The sequence below is a fragment of the Pollachius pollachius genome (assembly GCF_949987615.1).
Source record: "Pollachius pollachius genome assembly, chromosome: 5".
In the NCBI taxonomy this organism is placed as follows: domain Eukaryota; kingdom Metazoa; phylum Chordata; class Actinopteri; order Gadiformes; family Gadidae; genus Pollachius; species Pollachius pollachius.
The window spans coordinates 19,545,584-19,562,979 of record NC_136938.1 but is presented as its reverse complement, the minus strand read 5'-3'; the positions used below and the strand labels follow the sequence as shown (position 1 = coordinate 19,562,979).

At 43.1% G+C, this 17,396-nt stretch overlaps 1 protein-coding gene across 2 annotated transcripts; it reads right to left on the bottom strand.

Moving 5' to 3' along the window:
• Nucleotides 1-4: 4 nt before the first annotated feature.
• znf395a (zinc finger protein 395a) lies at nt 5-11,513 on the bottom strand. 2 transcript variants are annotated; one of them, XM_079737131.1, is made up of 10 exons: nt 11,213-11,513; nt 9,337-9,643; nt 7,299-7,540; nt 5,471-5,595; nt 5,072-5,274; nt 4,583-4,683; nt 4,163-4,478; nt 3,742-3,831; nt 2,344-2,462; nt 5-2,088 (listed from the first exon to the last, which is right to left on the bottom strand). In XM_079737131.1, the coding sequence occupies exons 2-10, from the start codon at nt 9,517-9,519 to the stop codon at nt 1,977-1,979; spliced, it is 1,491 nt and encodes a 496-aa protein (XP_079593257.1). In that variant the 5' UTR covers nt 9,520-9,643; nt 11,213-11,513; the 3' UTR covers nt 5-1,976. The 2 variants fall into 2 exon arrangements, with proteins under 2 accessions (XP_079593257.1, XP_079593258.1); XM_079737132.1 differs by having other exon boundaries at nt 5,471-5,577.
• Nucleotides 11,514-17,396: the final 5,883 nt, after the last annotated feature.

Below are 17,396 nucleotides of genomic sequence, written 5' to 3'. Positions count from 1 at the left end.
TCCATTTTTACAACGTATATTTAATAAACATTTCACATGGTTTATAAAAAAGTGCCTCTAAAATGTATCACTTTTACTTACTTTTGATCCATACAAAGCACCTTTAGTATAAAGAACGATATAAATAAAAACATTTATTTCTCTGTGGTCTCATTGGTTTTCCAGAAATGCTTTTTGAAATCTTGTCAACTTTTCAAAAGACAACATTTTTCCAAAATACATTAAGGTCCATTTTAAAGGGTCAATACCAGTCTGGGTGATCAAACCATCATCCTGTGTTCACTAAAACATCGGTTAGCAATACAAGGTAATTGTGACCAATGAATTTCTGAAATTAACGTCCTTTTAACTATTCTACCTAAAAGCATTTAGTGTGCCACTAATGTAAATCAATGACAAGTGCTACAGTCTCACGCTAAATGATCTTCAGCAGAATAGGTACATGGATGTGAGTTTGATCAACCAGACCGGTATTGTCCTTTAACAGTCATGTAGAAAGGCTTTAATGTCAAATAACACCGCTTTAGTCTGTCTCTTTAGTGCTCCTTGTGTTGTGTGACTGAAGTGCTACATCTGTATGGACAGCAACAGCTCCTCTGAATGAATACTGCATTAGACGCCACGCTACAGTGATGTACATAACGTGGCTTGGTGTCAACTGGTTCTCCTACTACAAGGCATAACTAAGTGCAGACAAAAGAAATCTGTCCATGAAGAACAATTGTACGTTTGGGCACCCATTTTGTTAATGTGCTGTTGTTGCTAAGCATTAATACAAATAAAAAAAGTTGAATCTAATAAGAGTATTGTTTAACACTCGAGATGCCAAAGAATTGACATTGAATCCTAACATGAATGAGCAAACGAAAGGTTTCAAGCAACTAAAAGTGCAGGTTAAATGAACGACTAACATAACAGGAGCCTATGCTATAGCTTCTCTCACATGAACTTATCCAGGGAAGTCCATGCACCTATATCCCTCTCCCAAGAGATAAATGAGGCTTAAAGAAAAAGGTACATGCTAAATTTAACAAAAAATTAAATGCAGACGACTTTTTTGTAAAGGAACAGCTTTACATACAGATAATACATATTTTTTTGCAATTGCAAGAATAAAAAAAGCAAATGGACAGGAAGGGGGTTGGAAGTTACATGAATGTTTTAGGATTTCTTATGCTATCAGAGGCAAATATCCTTAAATGTCTGATGCAAAAACAAATTATTTTTTAAATTCACAAAAGTTTACGACAATTAGAACACAGTGACCTATGAAATGTTGCATTTACAAAATGTTGCATTTATTTCGGATCTACTGTGAAAAGGGCACAAAAGGCCAATGGTTATTCCAATCAAGGAATTACTGGGTTTTAAGATGACATATGCCCTTACTTTGGACATACATATTCACGGTACTGATGTGACCATGAATAGAAAAGGAACAAAATGGAACTAAACAGACCTTCTAATACCAACGAATGAGAATTGTTGCTTACTAAATACTTACACTTTGGGGCCTTATCAGGTAAAATAATGTCCTACTTTAGAGCAACACAGACTTAAAAAACGTTTGGATGATGCACTTTGGAAATAAAGGTGCCCATACAGATTGGAACGGGTTGTGCTTGAAATAGTGTGAATGTTGCTCTCCATAAGGGAGACCCTTGCTGATTCTCTCAAACAGGAGAGGCAGCCGGGCAGTGTGGGATGGTTTAATACTCAAACATTTAAGAAAGGTCAAATAGCTGCCCTGGTTAACACATCAAAAGCACCGGCGCGAACATCTTTAGATAAAGTAGAGATGTAAAGTAAACAATAATGCATTTGACATGAAGAGGAGTACAAAATGACTTGACGTGATTTCTCTTGTATATTAAAAAAGTAACCAAAGTCACCAGGGAAGGAACACTGGAAGGAGGAGCGGACATCTTAGGGAGGTGGCTGCCTCCTCGTCTTTCTTCTCAACATGGCGGTTTTATTTAGTCCATAAATCGCTGGCAGGCCTTCTTCCAGCGGCAGGCTGTGCACCACTGGTCCCTATGCTCGATGCCGTAAACTTTACGGCACTTTTTGGCCTCACCGCGCACCCGCCTGAGAGAGGGAGGGACGGGGTTAATACATCAAAATAGGGTTAAAATAATAGTCTTGCAACCCCCTTTATTCCAAATGTATTCAGCTATTTTGTACTATTATTGTCTCATCTCTTGTTTGGTTTGACACGCACACGCACACACACACACTTTCACTTCATATATAATGTCCCGTGCCAAGACCAATCCACTGGACCAAACACATCTACACGTTGACATAACAACATGGCAGATGATCTCCTCATTGAGCGCTGACCTGGTGGGCCAGTGGCAGCGGGGAGGGGATGCACTGGCTGGAGTGGTCCTGGCGGGGGCGCTGTGCTGCCACTGCTCTCCCACGCTGACAGAGCGCACTCTGAACGGTTTCACTGCCCCCTGAAGAAGAGATGCCCTTTGGTTAGAATTGAGTCCATGCCCTACATTCACACTCAGCTCACCAGGTCAGAGAGCGTCCAATAAAGCAAGCCAGTGTGCCAAGTTTCATTTGATTTCCTATTTTTAACTGCTAAGGCTCCTATGGAGAATATTAAGTAATATACATTTTTTCATGTTTATGCATGCATGCATGCATGCATGCATGCATGCATGCATGCATGCATGTATGTATGTATGTATGTAATTACGTGCATGAATCATGTTTGTGCACACACCTAAACCAATGCATGAGAGTTAACATTTCATTAACGCCTTTGTCTGATCTTGCTGCAGTGGCAGCTGCCCTGCCCACCTCTTTGTCCACGTGTTGTTTACCTCACTCAAAAAAATACCCTGCAGTTACCGCTTGCCTCCAGCAGATGGCAGAGCTCTGCGAGTGAGCAGGGCAACACAGTTATGGAACATCTGATCAAATAGGCAGGGGGATTGGCCAGATAATATACAGGACATCCCATCTCAGGGGCAATCGCTACAAATCAGCCTGCTTTCAACAACCAAACGCTGTTTCCTTGGTGGACAACATCAGGCAAACAACCCCTCTCTGTGAAAGCAGAGAGGATATCTTTGCACTGGCAACCACTGTTTTTACATGCTTGCTTGAATGCTCTGCAGTGAATGCAAGTTGTGGCCGAATGATTTCGAAAATAACGATGGGATGAACAAAAGCAGTTTTGTTCATGGGAGAGTGTGTGTGTGTGTGTGTGTGTGTGTGTGTGTGTGTGTGTGTGTGTGTGTGTGTGTGTGTGTGTGTGTGTGTGGGGGGATACAAGATTTACGTTCTGCCTTGTGGAACATATTAAGATTACTTGCAGAAGGAACATTACCCAATATTCAGACATGTTTTTGAGGTCAAATGTCATGCCGTTGTATTTTGTAGTTGGAGGCATAGCTCTACCCTAGGCGATTTAGGGACCCTCGTCTATATTAGCAGGTGCACTAGGAGTTTACCCTTACTACTGCATGCTGAAGCCTGTCAATTGGCCAGCACAACCACAGTATTATAAAAAGGTGCAATACATATTTATTGCTTGTTTTGGTTTCAGTTTCTCGGCTCAACAGCACTGGGTTGGTTATTCTGGCGGCTTTGACAGCTTGTTATTTTTGACAGCTTTTTATTGTTTCAATTGTTCCAATAAGACCTGCCAGCCTGCATGTCTCCATGCATGTCTCCTACCTGGGGTCAGGATACAGCCCCTGGGGGACGAAGGAGCACGCTTACCTGTTTGCTCTGCAGGCTACTGGTGTTGGTCCAACAATGGGAGGCTGAGCTGCATGACGCTGGAGTTACCTCGAGGGGAGGGGGAGGGGCCTAAGGAATCCCATAAAAACACACCCATAAATCGCTGCTTGCCTTGTTTGTGGAAGGCTGTATGGGAGGCAGGGGAGGAGGGGTGGCTATTTTCCTTCATCACGTGATAGCATGCGCTTATAGGCGCAAATCAACACACGATCATCATGCGTTTCATTAAGCTTTTATTTGTTGTTTTTTTTATCTCTGGTATCCCACCACTAAACACGGAAATCATTTCTAGATAGCCCTGTGATCCAAGCGCCGATATCTTGTGAAAACCTTGATAGAAATATTGAATTTCCACAAGAAATAATTAGACCATGGCTCAGAGGAAGGCGGTCCGGCCTACCTGATAGGAGTGTTCTGACTGGACTTGCAAGGGGCTTCTGCCAGACCCGGACGGGGCCGACTTGCTCAGAAGACTGGCCTGTTGGCACTCATCCCCCGGCTCGCCGCCGGACCGGGCCCCGTCTCCCAGGGGCGGGGGGCAAGGACGGGGGGAGGCCGGGGAAGGGGAGGCGGGGGCCGGCCAGGGCACTGGAGACACGGGGCTGAGGCTGAGGTGGGACGGCGCCGGGGGGTGGCCCGTTGGCTCCTTCTGGTGGACCTCTGTGTAGTAGAAGTCCTCCTCGCTGCGGGAGCAACGCTCGTGCTCCCCGCCAGACCTGAGCAGCAGCAGACGCGACCGCGTTAGATAAGAGGGTCTGAGGGCAGCGTCGCGATGCATGGTCGCGCAGGGCTCCGACCGGATTTGAAGTGAGTGTCTCACCCGAGGTGCAGCGTGCGCACGTGCCGCTTGATTCCCACCACAGACGTGAGGATCTTCCCACAGGTGGGCCACAGACACCTGTAGGCCACCTTCATGGAGTTCTGTTGGACCACAGCGAGGGTAAGGATGTAAGAAATCAGAACAATTACGTTTGAATACACGGCCCAACGTTTTTTAAACTGCATGATCATGAAGTGTGCACTATCCTGCCTAACATTTCACCTTCCTTTTTGATGTTGACGTCTATATATATTGGGCGCTCATTGATGCAAAACTTGCGGGGTCTACCGGGCCAGCTATGACTGTGAATCAGCCAAGGTTATAGACTCTTTAATGATATAACCTATAATACTATTGTTATCGTTTATGATTTTCTTGGCGGGAAGTTATTTACCAGAGTACATCTTTGCACCCCTAGAGAGGAGGTAATCAATATAATAATAGAGTCCATGATAGGCTTGCGCTTCGATTTCTCTCTCGTCTCCCCACCTTGCGTTTCCTCGGTGCCGGCTCCTCAAAAAGAACCTGCTCCAGCTCCATGTCCAATCCCTCGTCAGAGGGTGTGGCTAGGCCACAATCAGCCTCTATGATTGGTGGGGAGGGGGCAGGGCTTCCGTTGCTATGGCCAACGCTCCAGTAGCCGCTGCTGCCACTGTCCGAGAGTTCCCCGCCAGCACACTCCATGCCGAGAGCTGATTTTCATGCAACACAAACCCATCCAACCACACACACATACACACACACGCACAGAAAAACAGACACTAAGACCATATACATTTTCTACAATCATCGTAGTACTCATAAATTGCTAGTAAACTTACAAATGTGACTGTTGACACACTCCTTATATTACGGCTACTGCGATAACTACTACGACCCTGAGCTTACCTGCTGGTGTGTTCGTTTGTTTGGGGCTGTGAAGCAGAGGACTGAAGGACAGGCTTGTAAGGACCATGGCTGCCATCATCTCATCCATATCCACCTCCTCTGCAGTTCTATGGTTGGAGGAGAGACTGCAAAACTGTTAGCATTCAGTCAGTAACCAAAGAGAGAGAAACAGAAAGCTTTGCTGTTGTTTGTTGTGGCATGCTGGATGGTAAGAACACATCGGCTTGGCACAACCACTGGTCATTTTAGAAGCATCGATGCTGACCGTTAAAATAGACACAAGGGATATGAATGACTCAAATATGAATGAGTCAAATAATCAGCTATGAACGAATCATTGAATATTCGATCTGCCAAAAATCCCTTCAACAAACCCTGCTCCATGTTGAATAATAACTTTTGCACACTACTGATTTGAGTTTCCCTGTATTAAGTCACTAGCAGTTTAAGAGGAATATAGTTTCTGTCTCTGATTAGCAGTTATGGCATAAGTACACACATTCTTTACCAAAGTACAGATAGTCAGATAGTAGTGTAAAAAATCACTCTAGTAAAAGTTAGTACTGATTCAACTTGTTTACTGTGGACAAGTACAGGCTCCGAAATATACTCAAGGTAAAAAGTAGCCCTCGCACATTTCTTGCTGAAGTTTCTGGCCCAAGCTCACTGAACCTCACGTCATATTAATATCATCCGAAGACTGTTAAAGTTAAACCATTTTCCCTTCAAATAAGAACCAAATATACTGAGATTTTTTTTTTTTTACATTAACTTCGCTCCAATGTGCAAATCGGTTTTCAATGTCAGCAGCAGAACTCAAAACATTATGATCAAAACGAGACAGGTCTAATTAAGCCTAAAAAATGCCCTAGTCTCAACAGGACTGCTTCATCCATCCTCACTTGCTACGCTACTGGATCTCCCATTCGACGCCATTTAAACTACAGTAAGACGCCCGTTTTGAAAATGTAAGGAGAAGAAACTACAGATATTTGTGTTGAAATGTAGGGAATCAATGTAAAAAAGTTGTCAGGAAATAAATACTTAAGTATAGTATAGATACCTGAAAACTGTACTTACTGTGCTAATGAGTATTTGTACTTTGTTACTTCCCACCTCTGCTGATTAGAACTGTCAATCTATCGCAGGTTGTTTACCTTTGAGCGGACTTTCTGCTGTTTCTGTTCCGTCTACCATTCAAGCAGTGAACCAAACTATCTTACATGGTTACACTGTTTATGACTTTTGAAATTGTAGCATCCCCTCATAGCCACTCCTAAATAGATAGCCTAAATAGATAGCTATGTTAATATTGTATATAGTTCCTAATTACAGGGATATTCAAGTGTTATGGCTTATGTGTTTACATGTTAAACACGCAATGGCCCATGTGTGTAATTACTGTTTGTTCATATATATGTTGTCTCATGTTTCCCCTGAGAACCACCAAATTGTACTCCAGTAAACGTTTTTAAACCAGAGCTACCCTCTGTGGTTCTCTGACTGGAGGTACGCACCCATAGCGTTCGCCAGCTCTATTCTGCACATTTGCAGAGGCCCTAGATCTCTATTTACTTGTCTTTTGTTTTCTTGAAGTGTGCCCAGGTGGAACTTTTGCGGGACTTCGATATTGGTGAGCCTTCACCAACAGAATAGGCCAGCACAAACTAACTACGTAGCCTCAACACAATGCGCTATTGAATGACGTCAGACTCTCTCCCTGTTCCGTACTCATTAGCGTAATGTTGGTGCCGTTTGTTTGGGTGGCAAGTTCCATTCCAAATCATGACCACGCCGTTATCTCAGAAGCGCCACCGGCTTCTCTCACCTCCTGGGGACATCGATGCATGAGGAGACTGTGCGGGCTCCATCCCCGGGATGGGCGGGGCAGGCGGAGGTGGAGGGGGACGGAGACGGGAAGAGGTGGGCGGAGGGAGAGGTCCACACGTCCTCCGTCTTCCTCAGGATGTGCCGTGCCTGGTCGGGCAGGAACACGGACACCTGGTTGTCCATGTGGTTGTGCTGCTCCACCACACCGGGGCACTCGCGAGTGCCACAGTGCACATACACCTGGGATGAAGAGGGGGGGAGGGGGGGTAAGCTGGCAGCATGTTATCGTTTTATTTCAACTGGCCGAAGCTTAAGTCCTTTGCCGTTTCATGATCAATGAGGATTCGGTTTGGGTGCTGACTGTTCCATTAGTTACAAGTGGCAGGAAATCCCCAAAAAGTTTACTATAGCAAATATATATACACCATAGCATATATATACACTATAGGACATAGAGAGATATAAAGATATTGATATATAGATACCGTTCAATCTTATACAGTTCCAATCTCAGCAAGTTTTAGGTTGCTCGTTTCGTAGGAGCTTTTTTTTTTTTAGCACAAAGGACAAAAAAGTCCTCGATAGATTCTACAAAGTTATACATATCATCAGATTGAAGCTGTATTTTATGCCTTCTACGTACGTCACACCCAAAAAGCGGCACTGTAAAAAAAAAAAAAAAAGTTACCAGACTTTAAAACTGATATTAAATGTGTGTTTTCAATACACCACCACACATCAGTACTAGTGATCGACCGATATATCGGCCGGCCGATATTTGCGTTTTTTACGTGTATCGTATCGGCCGGTATTTTTTTCAATATCGGCCGATTAAAAAAAAAAAAAAAAATGCCGTGATTTACAGACAGTTCAATAAATGTTAATTTTTTTAAATTGAGACATTGTAACATTTGTTATCATCATTGTGTCATTTTTATGATGTAAATTGAAAGAGGCTTAGCCTGGAAATCCAGACCCACATCTAGAAAGCTGTAGGGTCTGGCAACGAGTAATGAAAATGGCCCAACTCGAGGGGCGGCACCAAGCATGCATTTGAAAATATCACTGGATAACACACATTGGATAACACTACGACCAATCAGAAGAACACAAGGGGTGATGTATCCAGACCAGTATTGCTAACTAATAGATAAGACTCTTGCCGTATCCGGTCGGTAAAACAGCAACGCTTTTGGCCCGCCTATATTGATACATCGATGTGATTGATTAATGTTCTGGGCCAGGGGAGGCCCTGAATATACACGAGTATATTGCTCAATCCCAGAGTGACTCGCTGAGCAAATTCAAATTGTGCTCTCGCGAGAACTCTGGATTTCCAGGGTATTATAGGCTCCAAATATCGGCTCAAGAAAATCGCTATCAGCGTATCGTTATCGGCTAAGGCTGATGAAAAAAAATCGGTATCGGTCCTAAAAAATCAGTATCGGTCGATCCCTAATCAGCACTATGCTGCTTTAAGCCAAGTGGGGAGTCTCAGGAGAGTTACCCAGCCGCAAGGTTTGTTGGGTAACAAACCTCTTTTGAGTTTCTCCACAACGTCATGATTGTGCGACGGCCAATGCTTTCGTTTTATCATTTCAATATATCCAGCTCCAAAAGGTTTTCTCCTCCAAATTTTTGTAATCGTTTAAGATGGTAACGTATGGGTAAAGCAGAGTCATGTTTACGTACTGGTTTGCACCCCTAAATAAGACGAGACGTCATATTTTATTTGAAATCCCGCCCTCCTTGTGGACTTATCCCACAACAAGTTTGCATTGCTGTCATCTGCAGCAATGTCAACTTTTACCGAGTTACAAAGTCTTGGAGGTGAAGCACGTGCCGAAAAATAAGTTTGGCCTGGCTTGTGTTTGTGTGTTTCCTCCTCAATCACGTTCTTTGGTTCTACCGACTTTGCTAAACTTTTTTGTAGTATGCTGACTGCTTTAGTCTACATGAAGCTAAAAGAATAGCTGTGCAGTGTGGACATGTACAGTATACACAGACAGACAGACTGACTGACAAGATAGTCTCACCTTTTGTCCGGGGTGCAGCTTTATCTTCCCCACGGCTGTGGCCGGTCCCGGCCGCGTTGTCATAGTGACCGGGCTAGCGCCTCGTCCTCCTCCCTCCTGGTGGTCCCCTCCCTCCGATGGACAGGTGCTGCTCACTAGCGCCCCTAGTGTTGAGCGCTTCCCCAAGCGGATCTTGGGCAGCATAGCTGTTTATCTGGCCTGGAAGTCTATCTTGTTTGTTTGTTGGGTTGGTTGGTTGGTGCTGTTTATGAAACAGCGCCCTGCTAAAGATTCTAATTATCACGCGGCAGATGGAGCCACAACGTTTCTGGAAGAAAGAAGGGGAAGACACTATCAGGTTGGCGACTCATTGATGGCTTTTGAATGGCCGCTATTCAACACCCTTGCATCATGTATTTCTTGTTGACATGAACCAAAACAATACTCTGGGTATGGTCGCGTGCACCGAGTAGACTTTTCCCTAAATGAGGGGTGAAATTCAAGCTACTAGGACAGTGTTTGGACTCTCTGGTTCTACGGAAAACAGTGCAATAATTTACAGTTAGGCCCAAGGGGGGTGGGATCTGGTGAGTGCCCCTATCCTGTTACCCATTAGGAGCATAGAGACTTGATGGGGTGGGATTAGATGGGGGGGGGGGGGGGGGGGGGGGGGGAGAGAGAGAGAGAGGGAGAGAGGGAGAGGGGAGACAAAGGTTGAGCGAGAGACATTAAAGTGAAAGGGAGGGAGAGCGAAATGGTAACAGCGAGGGCTTGGGTTCCCCTGCGACCCCTCCCCCATTTACACACACCCCCTTTGAAAGTTCCAGTAGGGAGTGAGTAACACAGCTGGTACGCATGGCAACAGCGTACATACAGTCATACAGTATATGACACACTTTCTTCCGATATATTACATTTACAACATAATCGTTTTCCATTTTCGTTTTTATCTTAATTGATTATCTCGCTTCATGCAGCCTCCCAACTATTTTCCAAGAATCCAAAAAAATAATCCGAGATAAATTATGATAAGAATTTTTTTTTTTTACTGTATTCGATAACGCGATATTATAAATCGGCCAATAAACCCATGAACAACTTATTACATTTGTTGATACTGAAGACGGTGTTGGTGACGGACCAGCAACTGCAATGGGTAACTTGGCTTGTCCTTTGGATAAACAACTCCAGTGGGCGGGTTTACCCCCTAGCGGCCAACTCTGAAATACCGCATGCCAGTACTGAAGGCTACTGTCCATTGTGTTTCTCTTTACAACAAAGTGAGAGGCCACAAAGAAATGTCACATAATCGGCATGCATGACACAAAATCAAGTCACAAGCACCTGGACATGTATTGAACAGTAAATGGACGCGTGTGTTGCATGATCTTGAAGTATATATTTTTCTCTTAAAGTTGTCAAAATGTTGTTGTTTGAACCATTAATGCACATGCAGAAAATATAGATCTGAAGATCTAAACCTGCAAACGTACACATCAAACTGAGCAACATCTGAAATATTGTTAAAAAACATAACTCATATAATAGGCAAATAGCTTACCTGAATAGATACATTATTTGATACAAATTATTTTGCGAGGATACATCATTAGTTGATTGTTAGTAGGCTGTAAAGTCTGTCAAACAATAATGTGGTCACAGGGCCTCTCAAAATATTTTGGCTTGAGAGGACAACGCATGGTCGTTCATTTTCTTGAGTAACGTTAGCGTTAAAATACCCTAAGCTAGTAAATATGGCGTTTCAAAAGGTCGACTCTCTCCTTCGCTCGAATACATATCACAGTGTTCCGCCATCTTTTCGACGATATAAACCAGAAGACGGGTAGAATTGTACAGAAAAACAACCCAAAAGTTCCAATGCATTTCGTGCACTCACCTCTGTCAATGCGTGCACACACCCCCTTCAAGACTCGCTGTGACCGGCTGCAACTTGAAATGCTGCTTGGTTTCTGCGCCCGGAGATGTGGGCAGAAAGGAGGAAATAAAACCCGGAGCAGATTTCCACGGCGGAACTGAACGACTTGCTATCTTATCGTAAAATAAAGGCTTTCTGCAGGATAACTCGCGAACAACAGTAACGACGAAAAGTCACGGATTGAGATGTTCACAACAAAACTACTATTATTATTAGTCGTTGTCTTATTCCTGCAATGTTCTTCGGTTCGGTGAGCAGCATTGTGAGGTCCTCCTGTCCGCGTTTTCAAGTATGTCTCTCCTCAACGGTTTGCAATACTTGTAGTAAACAAGTGACCATGTGGGAAGGATATCAGCGCTCATTGGTTGGTTCCTGGCTTCCAGCTCACACACCCCACAAATATAACTTGTTTACAGAGTTGAGGTTTTGGATAGCCCACAATAACCATACTGCGAGTTAAAATAAATTGGCATCACTGGCCACGATGAAGTTGTTTTTTCGTAATGCGAATGATTATAACACAATACTACAAATGCACGGATAGTATAAGGTCGTCGTAAACGCCGTTTCTGTACGACCCAACCTTGCACCTTATTGTCTATTGTGCACACATATTGCGTTCTGATTCAACAACATACTCCGAGGGGGAAAAAGGCTAATATCTTCTGGGACTGACTCACGGCTGCTCACTACCAGTCTAATAACGCCCCTTTCCACACACGGTTCTCCCGTGCAGTACGTGCAAAAATGAGAAAGCTTCCCTTCCCGGGGAAGCACCAATACTCGTAAACGCATTTAAACAGCATGTGGCTACCGGTTGGGAAGTGCTTTATATCAAACAAAATGGAAGGTCGACATGTTTCAAATACAGCTGGAACCACGTGTCCCGGGCAGCTATGGCTTTACTGTTTTACTTCAGTTTTTTGTGAAGTGGAACGAGTTTTACTCGTTCCACTTCACAAAAATATACCATGAAAAAAGCGTAAAAAATCATTCCACTAGATCTAAATCTCTTGAGTCGACATGAGATTAGGCCTTTATGTCCATTATGGCGAGACGGATTATCAATTTAATTTATAGATGTACCTACATTAGGCACATCGATTATATACATATTTTTGTGACATTCTGTCTAGTTTATGTAAACACAATTATGATACCACATAAATACAACTTTTTAATGATTGGTTAAAAGATCACTATACAGTAATTAAATATCATTTTTGAATAATTAGAATCTAGCCACGATGGTCAACGGGTTAGCAGGTGTAGGTCCATATGCATGTCTGGATCGCTTCTGAGACCTGCCGTTTATCAGTCGGTATCTTCATGAATTTCTGAGGTCATAACTTGATACTCTAACAGTTATCCTTTCCGCTTGCTCAGCTAGCCTATATGCATTTGGGCAATAATTAATAAGCCTGATTCTCTCCCATGGCTGAATTAATGGACCACAAAAGAGCCCTTGTCTGTCTCCTCTTCATTACAAAACACTGGTAAATCCCATCCCCATAACGCTCTGCTCTCGACTGGTTCTCAAGGGCATGTCATAACCAGCATCATGAATAAGAGTAGCCTGTAGCCTACAGTAAATTAGGTCGAAAGGTTGTTTTTTTTTATCAATAATTATAAATCTTCTGATCATGACATTTTGTTTTGAGATGTACAATGAGACATGGCCTTGACTTTGGAAACATTACAATTGTCCATTAATGTGCTCCATCTTATCTTTTATGTATTTTGGTACAGGCAAAATGTATTGTATTTAGTTAGATCAGCGGGGGGAATGGGGCAGACACCACCACCTGCTGGTATGCAGTTATTTCCTCTGAAGCATCCTCCGAACGTAGGTAGGCTACTGGCCGTTTACTGTAGTCAAGCGGTGTGTTCGTGCTCAACTCTTTGGCCAAGACACAGGCGACGCAACAATCGGCCTTTGTACAGGCAAGTTCTTTTAAGTCGGGTTGGTGTGTCAATGACTTGTCTGACGGTCAGCAAAGATGTGGTTCTGTTGCGTCAGGATTTATTGAAACGTGCGTTTCTGCACGCCTTCCTGTGTTGAGTCACCCTCTGTGGCCTTTAGCCAATGCTTGGCACATAGGCCACAACTGTTCACCCACATTCTACTCACAAGCAAGTGACAACTGATTTCAACATCTGATGAACTCATCCAATGAACGTCTGAATGTTTTAAATCGTCTCAACCACAAAGCGAACTGTGGGCCTGCATTCACTTAGTCAGAGTTAATACACTCGTATCGTATTTTCTGGATTTTTAAACCTCTTCCTCTCAGAGTTTTGAGATTGAAACAAATGGTTCAAACTAAACGGGTTTGTTGGTAGCAAGGTTTTTTTTGTTGCATAGATCATCTATTAAAGGGCCAATGAATCTTGTTTGGAGTGGCCGATGGATTTATTGTTTGTAACATCAATTGTAGGTAGTTTATAATTTAAGCAATAAAAAATTAATATACCTGGCTAGAACAATATTTCAAATGGAATGTAGTGTCATGTACAGTAAATGCCCCATATCACAGTAACAAATTACAACATTTATTTCACAATGTAGGTCAAGTTCCTTTTTTAATAACCAAGTACACAAATATTCCTGTTTGCAGCTTGGCAGAGGAGCACAAAAAAAATATAGCATTTGGGACTTTTGTCATTCCGATAAAACTTTAAAGACCCATGGTGCTAGTTAGATGTAACAAGATTTTTTGTTTTAACTAGGATGTAGACATGGTGAGAGTTATTACTATAACTTGAACTTTCAAAACCATGTAGTTGTTTGGATTCATACATTTTCCCATAGATCATCCTGCTCGAGAACCGATGAGGAACCACGAGACGAAGGCTTTCCCTTATGTCCAATCTGTCTTGGAATCAAAGGTGCTTTGCCTCCTGCTGCAGGGCTGGTTGTAATACAAGAGAGCGTTCTAGAAGGAGTCGCCCTTCCCAGCCTTAGGGGCCCAGCGGGGCAGGCTGGCCGGGCTGGTCCTCCTCTCCCTCTGGGGGTCAGTCAGGTGTTGGAAAAAGCGGAAGGGGCCCCGGATGTTTCCTTACTGTTCATCCCCTGACTTGTACTCCGTAACTTGGCCAGCAGCTGACCAGCTGGTGTGTTGGCGTCTCCAACCTGATCATCATCCCCCTCTGAAAGGAATATAACATAAGATAACTTTATTAATATCGTAACGGGAATTCATGTGTTTAATCAAGTTGTATATTACCTATTATGAGCAGATTAGACTACTTTCTACTTACTATATAACAGCTGCATTTGTTTTCTATGCACACACACCTTATCCCCTCCTTCATCTGCCTTACACAATCACTTTACAGATAACTGAAAGACAGCATTGGGCCCTATGACCTCTGAGGATGTCGAGTGGTTTGGGTGTTTGACTCCCAGTCGAAAGAGACAAAAAAGATTCATCCACAGCCTAACCTGAAGCCATTCTTGAGCAAGATATCTTACCCCTACTTAATGACATGTATCTGAGTTCACTGTATAACCCCTACCTTCTCCTTAATGACATGACTCTAAATTCACTGTCTTACCCCCCACCTTCACCTTAATGACATGTATCGGAATTAAATGTCTAACCCCTACCTTCTCCTTAATGACATGTATCTGAATTAAATCTCTAACCCCTACCTTCTTCTTAATGACATGTATCTGAATTAAATGTCTAACCCCTACCTTCTCCTTAATGACATGTATCTGAATTAAATGTCTAAACCCTACCTTCTCCTTAATGACATGTATCTGAATTAAATTTCTAACCCCTACCTTCTCCTTAATGACATGTATCTGAATTAAATCTCTAACCCCTACCTTCTCCTTAATGACATGTATCTGAATTAAATGTCTAACCCCTACCTTATCCTTAATGACATGTATCTGAATTAAATCTCTAACCCCTACCTTATCCTTAATGACATGTATCTGAATTAAATGTCTAACCCCTACCTTATCCTTAATGACATGTATCTGAATTAAATGTCTAACCCCTACCTTATCCTTAATGACATGTATCTGAATTAAATCTCTAACCCCTACCTTATCCTTAATGACATGTATCTGAATTAAATGTCTAACCCCTACCTTATCCTTAATGACATGTATCTGAATTAAATGTCTAACCGCTACCTCCTCCTTCTTGACATGTATCTGAATTCCCTGTCTTACAACTAACTGCTAAATATAAATATTGTCTAAACAAGTCTAAACCCTGCGGGACTTTCGGACAGGAAGAGGAGCCGACAAGCAGACGGGGAGGGGCGGTTTGACCTGGTTGTTTTTGGGGGACCAGGTGACATCTCCACGGTGTGTAGCTGGGTACACTCTCATCCTCAGAGCTCTGCACGGGCAGGGTGTTCTCTGCAACACACACAACAGAGTACCTCAACGCACTTTGCTGTGTGTGTGTGTGTGTGTGTGTGTGTGTGTGTGTGTGTGTGTGTGTGTGTGTGGAAGAGGGTGGTTGCTGTCTGTATTTTGTTAGTGTCGGTAGAGTTCTCTACGGTTTCTCGGTTTGTGTCCTGTGTTCGCCTTTTGTGCTTATGGCTGTGCATCTGTCTTGGATGTCTCTATAGCTGTCTTTCGTTGTTTAGCTTTATGTGTGTCCATGGCATTCTTGTCTGCCTGGCTTGGTATATATGTGTCTGTCTTGGCATGTGTCTACCTCTATTGTGTGGCCATGTCATTCTGTCCCTCTGTACATTTCTCACCATACTCATCAATTTTTATGTCGTCGATCAGTGGGTTTTCTCTGGCTGACGTGGTGGAACCCTCCAGCTTTGCCTGCCAAATGATACAGTGTATACATTATATAACACACTCACTAACAAAACTCAAACACAACCCCTTGCAGCCACCCTGCTGTTTGGACTATTCAGTCACGTTGCGCCATTAATCCTTACTTTCTCTCTACACAATTTGCTGTTACACTTCTCCATCTAACCGTTGAGCTTGATCAAATCCTACGGGTACATTTGGTCGGCTTTGTTCAGTATATTCCCCCCCCCCCCCCCCCCCCCCCCTGTTCTCTCTTCCCTCCCCTTCACTCTCACAACTCTCACAGTCTCACCACTTTGGTCAACTCAGACGGGGTCTCCTCCACCACCGGCTCGGTCATGTCGAAGGAACGTCTGTGTGACAAACATGGAGACAAAGTCAAATCGGCTCCACTCTGTCTTGTTGGTAAGTGGGAATTGTGTTGTTTTTATGCAGCCTCATTCTTTAGTGTTGCTTGACCACATGATGAAAATGATTTTTAATAGTCATGTTCATGTTCGTACTACCGATATGGACTAGGGATTAGTAATGGAAAAGAGATCCTGGCATCTAGGGGCAATGTTCATCCCTAATACGGACAAGTATCTTTCAGATGTAAATGCATACCTGTGAAAACACTTATATTGTCTTTAATTTGAATTTCAATTGACCTAAATACAACACGAGGAGAACATTAAACATCCCTCCAGCTCTTTGTTCATGGCTAACCCTAACACTTTGTGTATCATTTTATTCTTGTTAGTATTGATGGAGCCTCTCACACACTCACTCTCTCACTCATATGCTCACACATGTACGGGCACAAAGTTACACACACTATGCAATATGCACATCATGGAAATCAACAATATGTATATATGATGACCAGAGGACCCCTGGTTGCCCTTAGTGTCTTATAATAGGACAGTTTGATTGAGTTCCTCGTAATTAGAAATATGTCCTAAGGATTATCACATTATTTGATATAACGTAGACGGTATTCACAAGGACCAAATTAATATAAAGAATAGGATAGTAGGGGTTGCTCCATATCGCTATGAAATGGTGACCTCATCTGGTGAGCAGTCGTTACTGCATCTGATTACTGCATCCAAGCCTCATCCGTACTTGCCTTACAGCACAATGTGATTCATAGAAGGACTGGCTTGGCGAGACTAGTTTACACAACATGATATAACACCACAACCACCCTTTGCAGTTTGCAATTCGTTTGACGATGCAAGGCTAGTTATTCACAGGCAGCCAAGCAAAACATAAAAACCTGTTTGTGTACCTTGTGATGGATAATTGTGTATGCTCGGCACTCAACCGTCAACTGTTTCTTCTATGTATTGAAAACATGGTCCA